Here is an 18,313-nt window from a genome sequence, read left to right on the forward strand (position 1 = left end):
TTTTGCAATTCTGACCAGTGTCACTTTATGAGGTAATAACTCAGGAACGCTTCAATGGATCCTAGCGGTTCTGAGAGTGTTTTTTCGTGACATATTGGGCTTCATGTTAGTGGTAAATTTAGGTCAATAAATTCTGTGTTTATTTGTGATAAAAACGGAAATTTCGCGAAAATTTTGCAATTTTCACATTTTGAATTTTTATTCTGTTAAACCAGAGAGTTATGTGACACAAAATAGTTAATAAATAACATTTCCCACACGTCTACTTTACATCAGCACAATTTTGGGAAAAAAATTTTTTTTGCTAGGAAGTTATAAGGGTTAAAATTTGACCAGCGATTTCTCATTTTTACAACGAAATTTACAAAACCATTTTTTTTTTTAGGGACCACCTCACATTTGAAGTCAGTTTGAGGGGTCTATATGGCTGAAAATACCCAAGAGTGACACCATTCTAAAAACTGCACCCCTCAAGGTGCACAAAACCACATTCAAGAAGTTTATTAACCCTTCAGGTGCTTCACAGCAGCAGAAGCAACACGGAAGGAAAAAATGAACATTTAACTTTTTAGTCACAAAAATGATATTTTAGCAACAATTTTATTTTCCCAATGGTAAAAGGTGAAACTGAACCACAAAAGTTGTTGTCCAATTTGTCGTGAGTACGCTGATAACTCACATGTGGGGGTAAACCACTGTTTGGGCGCACGGCAGGGCTTGGAAGGGAAGGAGCGCCATTTGACTTTTTGAATTAAAAATTGGCTCCACTCTTTAGCGGACACCATGTCACGTTTGGAGAGCCCCCGTGTGCCTAAAAATTGGAGCTCCCCCATAAGTGACCCCATTTTGGAAATTAGACGCCCCAAGGAACTTATCTAGATGCATAGTGAGCACTTTAAACCCTCAGGTGCTTCACAAATTGATCCGTAAAAATGAAAAAGTACTTTCTTTTTCACAAAAAATTCTTTTAGCCTCAATTTTTTCATTTTCACATGGGCAACATGTGATCCTAAAATTTGTTGGGCAATTTCTCCTGAGTACACCGATACCTCACATGTAGGGGTAAACCTCTGTTTCGGCACATGGTAAGGCTCGGAAGGGAAGGAGCGCCATTTGACTTTTTTAATGAAAAATTATCTCCATCGTTAGCGGACACCATGTCGCGTTTGGAGAGCCCCTGTGTGCCTGAACATTGGAGCTCCCCCACAAGTGAACCCATTTTGGAAACTGGACCCCCCCAAAGAACTTATCTAGATGCTTAGTGAGCACTTTAAACCCCCAGGTGCTTCACAGAAGTTTATAACGCAGAGCCATGAAAATAAAAAATAATTTTTCTTTCCTCAAAAATGATTTTTTAGCCTGGAATTTCCTATTTTGCCAAGGGTAATAGGAGAAATTGGACCACTAATGTTGTTGTCCAGTTTGTCCTGAGTACGCGGATACCCCATATGTGGGGGTAAACCACTGTTTGGGCGCATGGCAGGGCTCGGAAGGGAAGGCACGCCATTTGGCTTTTTAAATGGAAAATTAGCTCCAATCATTAGCGGACACCATGTCGCGTTTGGAGAGCCCCTGTGTGCCTAAACATTGGAGATCCCCCACAAATGACCCCATTTTGGAAACTAGACCCCCAAAGGAATTAATCTAGAGGTGTGGTGAGCACTTTGAACCCCCAAGTGCTTCACAGAAGTTTATAACGCACAGCCATGAAAATAAAAAAAAATGTTTTCTTTCCTCAAAAATGAATTTTTAGCCCGCAATTTTTTATTTTCCCAAGGGTAACAGGAGAAACTGGACAACAACTTTTGGGGTCCAATTTCTCCTGAGTACGCCGATACCCCATGTGTGGGGGTAAACCACTGTTTGGGCACACGTCGGGGCTCAGAAGGTAAGTAGTGACTTTTGAAATGCAGACTTTGATGGAATGGTCTACGGGCGTCACGTTGCGTTTGCAGAGCCCCTGGTGTGCCTAAACAGTAGAAACCCCCCCCCCCCCTCCCACACAAGTGACCCCATTTTGGAAACTAGACCCCCCCAAGGAACTTATCTAAATATGTGGTGAGCACTTTCAACCCCCAAGTGCTTCACAGACGTTTACAACGCAGAGACGAGAAAATAAAAAATCATTTTTCTTTCCTCAAAAATGATGTTTTAGCAAGCAATTTTTTATTTTCACAAGGGTAACAGGAGAAATTGGACCCCAGTAATTGTTGCGCAGTTTGTCCTGAGTATGCTGGTACCCCATATGTGGGGGTAAAACACTGTTTGCACGTCGGGGCTCGGAAGTGAGGGAGCACCATTTGACTTTTTGAATACAAGATTGGCTGGAATCAATGGTGGCGCCATGTTGCGTTTGGAGACCCCCTGATGTGCCTAAACAGTGGAAACCCCTAAATTCTAACTCCAACACACCCCTAACCCTTATCCCAACTGTAGCCATAACCCTAACAACAACCCTAACCCCAACACAACCCTAACCACAACCCTAATTCCAACCCAACCCTAAGGCTATGTGCCCACGTTGCGGATTCGTGTGAGATTTTTCAGCACCATTTTTGAAAAATCCGCGGGTAAAAGGCACTGCGTTTTACCTGCGGATTTACCGCGGATTTCCAGTGTTTCTTGTGCGGATTTCACCTGCGGATTCCTATTGAGGAACAGGTGTAAAACGCTGAGGAATCCGCACAAAGAATTGACACGCTGCGTTTCCGCGCAGTATTTTCCACACCATGGGCACAGCTGATTTGGTTTTCCATATGTTTACATAGTACTGTAAACCTGATGGAACACTGCTTCGGATCCGCAGCCAAATCCGCACCGTGTGCACATAGCCTAATTCTAAAGGTATGTGCACACGCTGCGGAAAACGCTGCGGATCCGCAACAGTTTCCCATGAGTTTACAGTTCAAAGTAAACCTATGGGAAACAAAAATCGCTGTACACATGCTGCAGAAAAACTGCACGGAAACGCAGCGGTTTACATTCCGCAGCATGTCACTTCTTTCTGCGGATTCCGCAGCGGTTTTACAACTGCTCCAATAGAAAATCGCAGTTGTAAAACCGCAATGAAATGCGCAGAAAAACCGTGGTAAATCCGCAGCGGTTTAGCACTGCGGATTTATCAAATCCGCTGCGGAAAAATCCGCAGAGGACCAGAGTACGTGTGCACATGCCATACCCTAACCCAAACCCCAACCCCAACCTTAGTGGGGAAAAAAATATTCTTTATTTTATTATTGTCCCTACCTATGGGGGTGACAAAGGGGGGGGGGGGCCTTTACTATTTTATTCACTTTGATCACTGTGATAAAACCCATCTCAGTGATCAAAATGCACATTGGAACGAATCTGCTGGCCGGCAGATTCGGCGGGCGCACTGCGTATGCGCCCGCCATTTTGGAAGATGGCAGCGCCCATGGAGAAGACGGACGGACCCCGGGAGGCTCGGTAAGTATGATGGGGTGGGGAGGAGCACAGGGGGGGTGGATCGAAGCACAAGGGGTGGATCGGAGCGCGGGGGGTGGATCGGAGTGCGGGGGGGTGGATCGGAGTGCAGGGGGGTGGATCGGAGCGCAGGGGTGCGGACAGGAGGACGGGGGAGCGGAGCACAGGATGGAGGGGAGCGGACCACAGATCGGAGGACTGGAGGGGGGGAGATCGGTGGGGTGGGGTGGGGGCACATCAGTGTTTCCAGCCATGGCCGATGATATTGCAGCATCGGCCATGGCTGGATTGTAATATTTCACCAGTTTTTTTAGGTGAAATATTACAAATCGCTCTGATTGGCAGTTTCACTTTCAACAGCCAAAAAAACGCCACATAGGCGTCATGGGTCGGATTGGCACCAACTTTCATGACGCCTACGTGGCGTCATGGGTCGGGAAGGGGTTAATGAACATGCTGATTTTTTTTTTACCTCAATGCTTTTTTTTTGCGGAAAAAAACACATCATGTGCACAAAAATTGCAGAATGCATTCTAAATGATAGGATGCATATGTCTGCGTTTTTATAAGGTTTTTATCGCGAAAAAACCTGAACGTGTGCACATACCCTTACGGCCATTTATTTTTACCAATTAACAAAATGCAAAGTGAATTAACACAAGTGAAATCTAAACAACATCATTATTTGGAGTCACAGTCCTTTGCCCTCATAGCAGCTTCGATTTTTCTAGGTACACATACACAGTTTTTGAAGGAACTTGATCCAACAATCTTGAACTACCCACAAATCATCTGGTGATACAGGCTTGTGCAAATCCTTCTTTCTCTTCATGTAATCACAGAAAGATTTGATGTTGAGATCAGGGCTCTATGGCAGAAACCATCAATTTCCAGGACTTTTGTTATTTTTTGTGCTGAAGAGAACTGACATTGGTTGTATTTCTAGGATCCCTGTCCTAATAAATTTGCATTATGTATAAATAATATGCCTGCATTTCTCAGCTTCAGAATCATGATATCAACATCGAGTTTGTCAGGGATTACATGAACACAGAAGGATTTGCACAAGCCTACATACAAAGAAGACCTGTGGATAGTTAACATGTTGCAAACAACATCCCAGAGGAGCTCCTTCAAAAATATGTCTGAATACCTAGAAGAACTGATGCTTGATAGATGAAGAATCCATTGAACTCTCTGTAGATACAAGTTGCAAGTGTTTCTTATTTTTATAGTGCAGCCACAAGAGAGTATGAAATGGAAGAGACACAGTAAAAAGACAGACATTTCGACTTGTCCCGGGTCTTTATCATGGATGTTTCTGAATTTGGTAATTATTGTAAAAGTTATCTCGCGTCTATATGGCTGTAATGATATCGCAAGCGCTTCCAGTGTTGATGCGGAACGGGACAGAGGGTGGTCACAACAACTATTCATTTGATTTAGATTTATCTTCTATTAAACTTTACATTTTGGAATTTTGATTTAAAAAAAAAAAAAAAAATTTCTTTTAAAGCAATATCACTCTGCAGTATTTTTTCCACACCTCCATGAAACTTTTGCATGGCACATACACACACAAATATCACTAGTAAATGGTGTTCAAACTGAAACTCTGTCTTTTATATTCTGGACTAGATAGTGAACATTTCAAATTATAATTACAACACTTGAAAGGCTATACTTAACATTTGCAAGCATTGTACACCTTATAGAGTACTTCATTCTGTCAAAGAATCTTGGAATTTATTGCTGTAGCAGCAATATACAATCTCTTAGCAACATTGCAAGATAAATGTGTACACGTATAGTTCTGAAATCTCTAGTTCTCTCAGCAATCCTTATTAGGGAAAAAATATGACAGTTATGTTGCATGGGTAACACACACCCAGTAATGCTATGCTGAAGGTGTCCTGCCTAGGAGTTCCCAACACCAATACATGACAGATATACTAAATGTGGTAAATATATGTAAGGATGATGCATCTGAAAACTGATGGTATAAAAGCAAGATGCATTAACTGGAATACTTGAGAAAAAGAATGATTTGGTTCTCCCCAGAAACAGTACCAGTTGTGTACATTGGTGGTAGATGGCAATTGTAGTAAAACAGACCATTTTTTCCCACTCTCAGACCCCTTTGCAAAAAACAACAACAATATGTGGCTATAGTATAGTTGTACCACAAGCATATTACATCAATGAGTCCATTTAGATTACGGTAAATTATATTACATTGAATAGTGTCAAGGAGGTGTTAAATGTGCCAACAAATGAAAAGTGATGGATGTATCAGGGGTTCATCTAAATACTATAGATGTACAGTACACATCACAAAATCAAGATAGTGGCACATTAAGTCTTATTGGGCCTCTTATACTTCCCCACACTAACGCTATACATGATCAGCGATAGCATGTCAACCCAATAAAAATTTTGCTGCCCAAACCACTCTGACCAGTTGAGGCTTTGACACAAAGCTACTGAAGGTTTCCTGCGTTATCTAGCACCAGATTAGTCAAACTTGTTTTTCCAGCACGTTCCACTGGTCAACACTGTGTCATGTACTTACAATCAATCCTTAACAATATTAGTGGTACGGCAGGGAGCATTGTCTAGCTGAAAAAGGGCACTTCTATTAGGGAATACCATTTCTATGAAGTTCCATGTACATGGACAGGTACTACTGACTTAAACATTGTTACAGACCAAGAAACATCTAGAATAATACCAGAATCCCTCCACTTGTTTGCCTTCATCCTATGGTGACATTTATCACAAATACATATAAAAAAGGTACCCGACCGCCCACATGATGCAAAAGGAAACATGAATTCCATAAAAATCTCTCACTTGTTCAATAATTTGTTTTACTCTAATTCTTCTGTTGGATTTTGTACAGGGCAAATTTTACTTACCATTCTCGTTAAGGAGCTTACACTGCCTATGACACAAAGGCTGCAACCACTGCTTGCCAGGAATATCCCACAACAATTCTACCATTTTGGAGCATGACTTAGTGTCCCATCACAATTTGGCCCTTACCTAGGTCACTCACATTCTTACACTCTCCCTTATGTTTTCCTGCTTCCAACACATCACCTGGCTTTCCTTGCCGCCCTACAAATCCCAAGACATTGCGAAGGCCCATTGCTCTTAATGTTACGGCTGATTGAACTGGTTTATGAATAAATATTTAGTAAATTAGAAAGCTAATGTGTGTACTCAAATTGCATTTGAATCTACCCTACAACGTACATGCAGTAATAATAATATTTATTTTTACATAGCGCTAACATATTCCGCAGCGCTTTACAGTTTGCACACATTATCACTGTCCCCGATGGGGCTCACAATCTAAATTCCCTATCAGTATGTCTTTGGAATGTGGGAGGAAACCGGAGTGCCTGGAGGAAACCCACGCAAACACGGAGAGAACATACACACTCTTTGCAGATGTTGTCCATGGTGAGGACAACAGCGCTGCAAGGCTGCTGTGCTAACCACTGAGCCACCGTGCAGCCCATGCAGTAAAGCTACAGTACATGTTGCCACAACTAGAAACAAAGGAAGCTTTAGAGTTTCAGTTTTCTGTCCTTCTGTGAGAACGCTGCAGATCATAGACTTCACTTCCAGTGGGAGTCTAGAATAACACTTTTGGCCACCTTAGAAGATGAAGGGATAAAATGATCACTCTGAATTTCTGTCTCTTTAGCTAATGTTTGGTGCAGTCCAAAATCTCCTCATGTCTTGCAAAACAAAAAGGACTACTCACACCAAAAACTACACAGCAATAAAAGTTTATGTTGTTCTAAAACAATTTACTTCTACAGGGTGGGCCATTTATATGGATACACCAAAATAAAATGGGAATGGTTGGTGATATCAACTTCCTGTTTGTGGCACATTAGTATATGGGAGGGGAAAACTTTTCAAGATGGGTGGTGACCATGTCAGGCATTTTGAAGTCGGACATTTTGGATCTAACTATTTTTTCCAATGGGGTGAGGGTCATGTGACAAATCAGACTTATTGAGAATTTCACAAGAAACACAATGGTGTGCTTGGTTTTAACGTAACTTCATTCTTTCATGAGTTATTTACAAGTTTATGACCACTTATAAAATGTGTTCAAAGTGCTGCCCATTGTGTTGGATTGTCAATGCAACCCTCTTCTCCCACTCTTGACACACTGATGACAGGGGGCATATAGCTGCGGGGGGGGCAGGGCAGAGAGATTACAGGGTGAACAGATCACAGAAATCACAGAGGGCACATAGCTGTGGTGACAGGGATCACAGAGATGACATGGGAGCACATAACTGGGAGGCACAGAAATCACAGGGGGCTTATAGTTGGGGGAGCAAAGAGATCATATTGAGGCACATAGCGGGGGAGGCACAGAGATCCCAGTGGGCATATAGATTAGCTGAGGGACACAGATCACCTGCAGACACAGAGCTGCCAGCACAGAGATCGCTCTGGACTCTGGCAGCAGCTCCACTTCCGGGACAGGAGGACGGGAGAGCATTTGGCGCTAGCCCCACCCACCCCATCACTAACCCCACCACTAACCCTGATGACATCATTCATGTGCAGGGCAGGCAGTGTTCTGTGATCAACACTGCGTGCCGTGCACTTGGAGTTAAAGGGCCGGCAGCCCTTTCCCCACCCCTGCCCTATATACAGAGATACAGTAATAATAACCAGCAAGTCAAAAAGGGGTATAACAATGAGTTAAAGGATTTACAAAGTTTACGAATATACAGAATTATTTTTAACAAAGGCACCAAAACGTTTACTTTTCTTGCAATCCACAGAAATAAATCTTGATGCACTCATGTTAACTCTTGCCTTGGGATAATAGGGTGGTTTCACATTTGCGTTTTTTTTTTTTTTTGCGTTTTTGCGGCAAAAAAAGCAAAAAAAGCATGCGTTTTTTTCCCTATATTTAACATTAAAACACATGCGTTTTTTGTATGCGTTTTGACGCGTTTTTGCAACGCATGCGTTTTTTCTGCATGCGTTGTGTTGCAGAAATGCAACACGTAGTATTTTTAGCAGCGGTTTTTTTGCCGCAAAAAAACGCATGCGTTTTTTTGCGGCAAAAAAATGCATTGCTGTCTATGTAAACGCATGTGTTTAACCACATGCGTTTGCATGCGTTAAAAACGCATGCATTTAAAAAAAAAACACACTGATAAACCACCCCACACCATAAAATTGATAAAGGGATCCTACCCCTAACCCTACCTCTAATCCCTTTAAGGTTAGGGTTAGGATCCCTTTAGGGTTAGGGTTAGGATCCCTACCCCTAACCCTAGCTCTTTCTGTTTATTGTGGGTTTTTTACTTTATTTTGATGATTGGCAGCTGTCACACATTTATCTGCATGCGTTTAAAAAAACGCAAACGCATGAAAAAACGCATGTAAACGCGTCAAAACGTCGCTTTTTTTCACCACATGGAAAAAGCATGCGTCAAAAAAACGCAGCGTTTGCACGCGTTTACATGCGTTTTTTCACCATGCGTTTTTTTTTTTTTTTAAACGCATGCGTTTTGAAACGCAAGTGTGAAACCAGCCTTACTAATTAGGTATTGCAAGTCTGTTCTCTTGTGTTACACTAAATAACAAAAAGAGTATAAAGATAAGAAAGTACCTGGAAGGCTGAGGAAATCCTTTGCAGAAAGTGGCAGCAGTGAGGAGAAGAAGACAGGACATCTTTTAGAATATATAATTGTATTGCTTGTGTGCTATATGTTATAAATAGAAAGCGGAATATTTCTAGTCCCTGTCTATTCTATTGGACTCTGGGTTGTTGGATAATTTTATTTGGTTTGCATACAACACAAGCATTAGAAAAGGATGAATACTTGTTTGATTGTATTTTTATGTGCTGTGGTATTCTACAAAAGGAAAATATATAAAATATAAAACAAAAACCGTAAAATATCAATAAATTGCCTTCTTTCAAAAATCCAAACTGTCATTCTACATGGATGTACAGATTCCATTGGGTAACTCAGCCAGATTTCCCACACTTCCACAGAGAGCAGGTAAAGTAATTTGGCAGACTAAAATAATATTCACAGCTTTAGTAGTTACAAAAATGATACCAAAAGGCTCCATTAGCCTCATTATGCCAATTAAAAAAAAATAAAAAAAAGTCACTTTATTTTTTATATAGCGCTAACATATGCCGCAGCGCTTTACAGTTTTGCACACATCACCATCTCTGTCCCCGATGGGCTCACAATCTAGATTCCCGATCTGTATGTCTTTGGAATGTGGGAGGAGCCGGGAAACCCGGAGGAAACCCACGCAAACACGGAGAGAACATACAAACTATTTGCAGATGTTGTCCTTGGTGGGATTTGAACCCAGGACTCCAGCGCTGCAAGGCTGCTATACTGACCACTTAGCCACCGTGACAATGCAATTTTATCAAAGATGACAGCAGAGTTTACAGTTGGGGCGAAGAGTACCGTATATACAATAATGATAAACAAAAAGCCAGGAAAACAGAAGAATTAACTAGGTAGAAAGGCAAAATGAGCAACTGTAAGTACACAGTGCTATATAATATGATGATTACAATATTTTAAGAGGATAAAAACTTTGGATGGGAGTGCTTCTTTAATGCAAATGTTGCAAGACTGGCATAAACAACAAAGAAAGATGGCATGATGTGGAGATCTCAGCAGTGGCCACTACATATTCCATATATTGCACAGATCTGTGCTGCTGAGCTCCGATCGTTACATCAAGCAGCCATCAGAATTACTGATCAGTGGGGTCAACATTAGATGCCCAGAAAACCCCTCTACATACGGCTGTGTTCACCATGTTTGCAGTCCTTCTTGCATTTTAATAGGGCCATTGCTCTACTCTACACATTTGCACGCTTCATGCATATTGGTTTCATATATGACATAAGTAGGGACGCCTACGTTGTGTCATTTCTTGGGGGCATGATTTAGCATTTATGGTTGATATATATATATATATATATATATATAGAGATATATATATAGAGATATATATATATAGAGATATATATATATAGATATATATATATATATATATATATATATATATATATATATATATATATATATATATATATATATATATATATATATATATATATATATATATATATATATATTGTGTTGCCTTTGTTATTTTTGTGCCATATACTAAACTTTTCCAGTGCCTCTTGCTATGGTCATAGCATTTGCTGCGTGTGTATTATATATCTTATAACACTTTAGGCTGTTTGGTAGGGGTGTTGTGTTTTGGTATAGGTTTTTAACTGATTTTATATTTTCTATTCTGTCTTCGCTAGTGCAATAAAATGTATTCTATTTTTTGTACTTCATGTAGCAGGTGTGCACATTTATATGCATTGGCTTTTTCTTTTTGGTCACATGTGCTTTTCCCATGTTTAATGTAGCACCCTGTTCCACTACACACTCCACATTACTATTAGTGGTGCACCCGTGTCTATATTTTTTGCCAGAAAACCCCTTTAATCTAGGGTAGCCAAGTAATAAATAAAGCATGCTATGTAATATGTTGGTACAGAGAGAAACAAATAGTGCCCTTTATCCCCCTCAATTGTATCCGTTTCGACAATAGACGCAAAACTCCAGTATTTCCAAATACCAAGAATCTAAACAGGAAAACAATCAATTTTAGGACAACTAATCAGAAACAATAATGTGACCTCTGAAGAATATGTACATTTACTATAAAATATGTCCGTTACATATGCAAAATTATTTAAGTAGTTTTCATGATATTTTATCACTTACAAAATTTTTTAGCACATTGAAAAAAAATGCTTCCTAACCAGCAGCTGCTGACGAGAAAAAACAAAGGCAGGAAAAAATAAAACTGTAAAAAGGAAAGAAAGTAATTATGAAAACTCAAGCACTTATGTGTCAAGTAACTTTACAGTGAAAATATGGCAAAAGATTGATAAGAAGCTAAAGCACACCCTAGACAAACAGCTTGTGAATCTTTACTATGGCTTCTTTGCAGGAAAATGTAAAATTATCTCAAATCTAATATGATCTATCCATTGTGAACAGCAGCATTTGTCCTACACAAATCTGATAAAAAATTAAGATGTTAGTGTTAACCCCCGGCATAACCCTCACACATTGCTTTCATACACAAAATAAGCACATATATTTATTTTATGAGAGAAATAGAAAGACAGAGACTGAAAGAATAAGTGGAGCAAAAATGTTGCTTTCTTAAAGGGAACCTGTGAGCAGGATTGTGCACAGTGACCAACAGACAGTGTTAGGTCGGCGCCGTTATACTGGCTAAAATGATACCTTGGTTGATGATATCCATCTTATGGTTGTTCTTTAAAAACTGAAAATAAAAAGACTAATGATATGCCCGTGCTGCGGGGCGGCCTGTGAGGGTCTGCATGTGGTGCTCCGATTAGCTATTCCTAATGCAGACAGGTCACTGATCCCTCAGTGACCTGCCCCCTGGTTCGCATAATGAGTATCTGTATGTAGGTACATATACACACACCGTATGTATATATATATATATATATATATATATATATATACATATATATATACATATACATATACATATACATATACATATACATATATATATATATATATATATATATATATATATATATATATACACACACACACACACACACACCGTGTATAAGCCGACCCGAGTATAAGCCGACCCCCCTAATTTTGCCACAAAAAAACTGGGAAAACTTATTGACTCGAGTATAAGCCTAGGGTGGAAAATGCAGCAGCTACCGGTTAATGTCAAAAATAAAAATAGATACCAATAAAAGAAAAATTAATTGAGACATCAGTAGGTTAAGTGTTTTTGAATATCCATATTGAATCAGGAGCCCCATATAATGCTCCATACAGTTCATGATGGGCCCATAAGATGCTCTATATAAAAAGGTGCCACATATAATGCTCTGCACTGTTTATTATTGCCCCATAGCTGTGCCATATAGTGCTCTGCACCGTTCATTATTGCACCATAGCTGTGCCATATAGTGCTCTGCACTGTTCATTATTGCACCATAGCTGTGCCATATAGTGCTCTGCACCATTCATATTTCCCCATAGCTGTGCCATATAGTGCTCTGCACCGTTCATTATTGCCCCATAGCTGTGCCATATAGTGCTCTGCACCGTTCATTATTGCACCATAGCTGTGCCATATAGTGTTCTGCACCGTTCATTATTGCCCCATAGCTGTGCCATATAGTGCTCTGCACCGTTCATATTTCCCCATAGCTGTGCCATATAGTGCTCTGCACCGTTCATTATTGCCCCATAGCTGTGCCATATACAGGTCCTTCTCAAAAAATTAGCATATAGTGTTAAATTTCATTATTTACCATAATGTAATGATTACAATTAAACTTTCATATATTATAGATTCATTATCCACCAACTGAAATTTGTCACGTCTTTTATTGTTTTAATACTGATGATTTTGGCATACAACTCCTGATAACCCAAAAAACCTGTCTCAATAAATTAGCATATTTCACCCATCCAATCAAATAAAAGTGTTTTTTAATAACAAACAAAAAAACCATTAAATAATAATGTTCAGTTATGCACTCAATCCTTGGTCGGGAATCCTTTGGCAGAAATGACTGCTTCAATGCGGCGTGGCATGGAGGCAATCAGCCTGTGACACTGCTGAGATGTTGTGGAGGCCCAGGATGCTTCAATAGCGGCCTTAAGCTCATCCAGAATGTTGGGTCTTGCGTCTCTCAACTTTCTCTTCACAATATCCCACAGATTCTCTATGGGGTTCAGGTCAGGAGAGTTGGCAGGCCAATTGAGCACAGTAATACCATGGTCAGTAAACCATTTACCAGTGGTTTTGGCACTGTGAGCAGGTGCCAGGTCGTGCTGAAAAATGAAATCTTCATCTCCATAAAGCATTTCAGCCGATGGAAGCATGAAGTGCTCCAAAATCTCCTGATAGCTAGCTGCATTGACCCTGCCCTTGATGAAACACAGTGGACCAACACCAGCAGCTGACATGGCACCCCACACCATCACTGACTGTGGCTACTTGACACTGGACTTCAGACATTTTGGCATTTCCTTCTCCCCAGTCTTCCTCCAGACTCTGGCACCTTGATTTCCGAATGACATGCAAAATTTGCTTTCATCAGAAAAAAGTACTTGGGACCACTTCGCAACAGTCCAGTGCTGCTTCTCTGTAGCCCATTTCGGCACCTGTAGCCCATTTCCTGCACACGCCTGTGCACGGTGGCTCTGGATGTTTCCACACCAGACTCCGTCCACTGCTTCCTCAGGTTCCCCAAGGTCTGGAATCGGTCCTTCTCCACAATCTTCCTCAGGGTCCGGTCTCCTCTTCTCGTTGTACAGCGTTTTCTGCCACATTGTTTCCTTCCAACAGACTTACCATTGAGGTGCCTTGATACAGCACTCTGGGAACAGCCTATTTGTTGAGAAATTTCTTTCTGGGTCTTACCCTCTTGCTTGAGGGTGTCAATGATGGCCTTCTTGACATCTGTCAGGTCGCTAGTCTTACCCATGATAGGGGTTTGGAGTAATGAACCAGGCAGGGAGTTTATAAAAGCCTCAGGTATCTTTTGCATGTGTTTAGAGTTAATTAGTTGATTCAGAAGATTAGGGTAATAGGTCGTTTAGAGAACCTTTTCTTGATATGCTAATTTATTGAGACAGGTTTTTTGGGTTATCAGGAGTTGTATGCCAAAATCATCAGTATTAAAACAATAAAAGACCTGACAAATTTCAGTTGGTGGATAATGAATCTATAATATATGAAAGTTTAATTGTAATCATTACATTATGGTAAATAATGAAATTTAACACTATATGCTAATTTTTTGAGAAGGACCTGTAGTGCTCTGCACCGTTCATATTTCCCCATAGCTGTGCCATATAGTGCTCTGCACCGTTCATTATTGCCCCATAGCTGTGCCATATAGTGCTCTGCACCGTTCATATTTCCCCATAGCTGTGCCATATAGTGCTCTGCACCGTTCATATTTCCCCATAGCTGTGCCATATAGTGCTCTGCACCGTTCATGATTGCCCCATAGCTGTGCCATATAGTGCTCTGCACCGTTCATTATTGCCCCATAGCTGTACCATATAGTGCTCTGCACCGTTCATATTTCCCCATAGCTGTGCCATATAGTGCTCTGCACCGTTCATTATTGCCCCATAGCTGTGCCATATAGTGCTCTGCACCGTTCATATTTCCCCATAGCTGTGCCATATAGTGCTCTGCACCGTTCATTATTGCCCCATAGCTGTGCCATATAGTGCTCTGCACCGTTCATATTTCCCCATAGATGTGCCATATAGTGCTCTGCACCGTTCATATTTCCCCATAGCTGTGCCATATAGTGCTCTGCACCGTTTATTATTGCCCCATAGCTGTACCATATAGTGCTCTGCACCGTTCATATTTCCCCATAGCTGTGCCATATAGTGCTCTGCACCGTTCATTATTGCCCCATAGCTGTGCCATATAGTGCTCTGCACCGTTCATATTTCCCCATAGCTGTGCCATATAGTGCTCTGCACCGTTTATTATTGCCCCATAGCTGTGCCATATAGTGCTCTACACCGTTCATATTTCCCCATAGCTGTGCCATATAGTGCTCTGCACCGTTCATTATTGCCCCATAGCTGTGCCATATAGTGCTCTGAACCGTTCATTATTGCCCCATAGCTGTATCATATAGTGCTCTGCACCGTTCATTCTTGCCCCATAGCTGTGCCATATAGTGCTCTGCACCGTTCATTATTGCACCATAGCTGTGCCATATAGTGCTCTGCACCGTTCATTATTGCCCCATTGATGTACCATAGAAAGCTCTGCCATTGCTGCTGCTGCTGCAATAAAAAAAAAAGAAAGCCATACTCCCCTCTCTTGCTTGCAGCTCCCAGTGTCCGGTCCCGGCGTCTCTCCGCACTGACTGATCAGGCAGAGGGCGGCACGCACACTATATGCGTCATCGTGCCCTCAGACCTGAACAGTCAGAGCGGAAAGACGCCGGGAAGATGGAGCGACGCCCGGTGTGTGGAACGGGGATAGGTAAATATGACATACTTACCTGCTCCCGGCGTCCTGCTCCTTCCCCCGGACAGCTGATCTTCGGTGCCACAGCTTCTTCCTCTATCAGCGGTCACCGTTACCGCTGATTAGAGAAATGAATATGCGGCTCCACCCCTATGGGGGTCCAGACCGCCGGGACTGGGTAAGTATGCCTCAGACCTCTCCCCCCCTCACCCGCCGACCCTGCCACCCACCGTGACTCGAGTATAAGCCGAGAGGGGCACTTTCAGCCCCAAAATTTGGGCTGAAAATCTAGGCTTATACTTGAATATGTACTGTGTGTATATATATATATATATATATATATATATATATATATATATATATATATATATATATATATATATATATATATATATATATATATATATATATATATATATATATATATATATATACTTCTGCAGGCAGCACCTTCTCTGCAGCATAATCACGTTTCATGTCCCAATAATACATGTTCTTCATGTTATTCAGCTAGAAAAAAATAAATTTGAAAATGGTGCATGCCACGCTTGCGTAGTAGCTATTGGTGTATATAGCTGTGATCCAATAGCTGCTACGGAGCATGTGTCGTGGCGCCATCTTACTGGAGAAGAAGAAAAAAAATTCCTCCTCCAAGATGGCGCCACCCACATCTGTGCAGCAGCAGCTCGGAGATCGCACTATGAATAGCTAATCAGAGCACCACATGAAAACCCGCCCCACAGCACGGGCATATCGTTAACTCAAAACTGAAAATAAAGATTACACAACAACCACAAGACGGATTTAATCAATCAACTAAGGTATCATTTTAATCAGTATAAAGGAGCTGACCTGACACTGTCTGTAGGTTAATGTGCACAATCCTGCTCACAGGTTCTCTTTAAATCATTAAAATCTAGTTGACTGAAGTAGCTTTAAGGGAATTTTCAGGACTTAGATCTTGATGGCCCTTCTGTAACATAGGGCAAGAAAATTAGATTTTCATGGGTCTGACTCCTTGCACCCCACTGATCAACTGATTAAAGAAGTGGTTACTACTCACAGCTCTATTCATTTTGTAGCAACAGGGTCTGGATTTGCAAGTCAGTAGCACAAAGAACAAAATTATGGCGCCTCATGATCCCTTGAAGATCATAAATTACATACAAGATACTAAAATGATCAAATTAACAGTACTAATGTAATCTATAGAATTAGAATAATTTAACTCACACTAACCTGTATACGCTGATCAAGTCATAATTTAAAAAAAAAGTTGTTTTTTTAATTACCAACATCATAGACCATAGTCAAGTTGAGATTTTAAAAGAATTGAGAGTTTCTGCTCCAAAAATTGAAGTGTTAACACACCCTAAGAATATATGCACACGTTGCGGATTTGGCCCTGTGGATCCGCAGCAGTTTTCCACGTGTTGTACAGTACCACGTAAATCTGTGGAAAACCAAATCCGCAGTGCACATGCTGTGGAAAATTCTACGCAGAATCATTGTGGTTTATTTTCTGCAGCATGTCAGTTCTTTGTGCGGATCCCGCAGCGTTTTACAATTATTCTATAATAAGAATCCAAAGGTGTAAAAACACAGGTGAAATCCGCAGGGAATCGGCGCGGAAAAACCTGCAATGGAATCCGCAGAGTGTGCACATACCCTAAAAAGGTAATGCTTAAACTATTCTGCAAACTGTCACCTCTGCATACGGCTCCTCTCCATATAGTATCCCTCCATGCTCCCTCCTTCTGTTCTGTCCAGTTTCCCTCCTTCTCCATATTTCTGCCTCACACTGCTTACTCTCACTATTCCCACCACGGCCCTAATATTTGTGACCTCACACTAACTTCCCCCCATCTTCAATGAAAGGGTCTACAATCTTAGACGCTTACATTCTCCGCCATGTCTGAAAGCCGCCATTGCAATTGAATACAGAAAGACAACTGGCTATTCCGATGGTCAGAAATGCTTTGGCGGGCTGGCCATTATGCAGGCCTGTCTTAGACCATGGCCAACTATATCATATTTTTACTGGCAGATAATTAATTTGCAGTGAAGAACTCTTGCTCCTTGTCCCAAGCGGTAATTTTTTCTCCTGCACATACAGTACATATGTTTTGAGGTCACTGAATGGAAACATTTCATTATAACATTATATAACCTGTAGAATTTTTCAGCAACACTTGTAGCAAGATATTTTGGCATTGTGCATTTAGTGAAGTTAATTACGGTAACTGGTCTGTCATGTACATTTTTTGCATTGCAATCTTAGAATACTCACCAAGCCAGCAATAGGTGTGGACAGTCTGTTAATCTTTTTAATAATTCCAGGCTTGATCTTGTTAATTAGGCTACAGAAAAAAAAAAAGAATAGAACTGAAAAAAAGGGTTCAAAAAATAAATAAATAATAATCAAGCATGGAAACTGCTAACAATGTTATCGGCTCCACCTGACATTTTCTATTCAACAGTCTAAAAGGAGTTGCCCGCAAGACTTAAAATTTGCCAAGAAGCGTAACATGAGAGACCCTAGTAGTGGTCACACGACGGTATAAAAAAATCTTTCCGATTTTCATTCAGAAAAGTGGGATGATTTTTTTCCCCTCACTTGTTATCCAAGTGCAATGTGCTTTTCTTTTTACATTAGCAGTAATTAATCGTTTACAACAGGACCATTTACAACTTCTGTGTTACAGAATTGCAATGTATCCATAAAAATCAGATGCTATACTATGGAATACAG

General features: G+C 40.8%; 1 protein-coding gene across 13 annotated transcripts in view; it reads right to left on the reverse strand.

The window, feature by feature from the left end:
• The window catches only part of LMO7 (LIM domain 7), a 235,734-nt gene that overhangs the window by 147,958 nt on the left and 69,463 nt on the right, over positions 1-18,313 (reverse strand). For all 13 annotated transcript variants that reach the window (XM_069758116.1, XM_069758112.1, XM_069758115.1 and 10 more), the window contains exon 4: positions 17,852-17,921. In XM_069758116.1, the coding sequence (XP_069614217.1) occupies positions 17,852-17,921 (70 nt within the window). The remainder of the gene's footprint in view (positions 1-17,851; positions 17,922-18,313) is intronic.

This window comes from Ranitomeya imitator, chromosome 3 (genome assembly GCF_032444005.1).
Source record: "Ranitomeya imitator isolate aRanImi1 chromosome 3, aRanImi1.pri, whole genome shotgun sequence".
Lineage (NCBI taxonomy): Eukaryota > Metazoa > Chordata > Amphibia > Anura > Dendrobatidae > Ranitomeya > Ranitomeya imitator.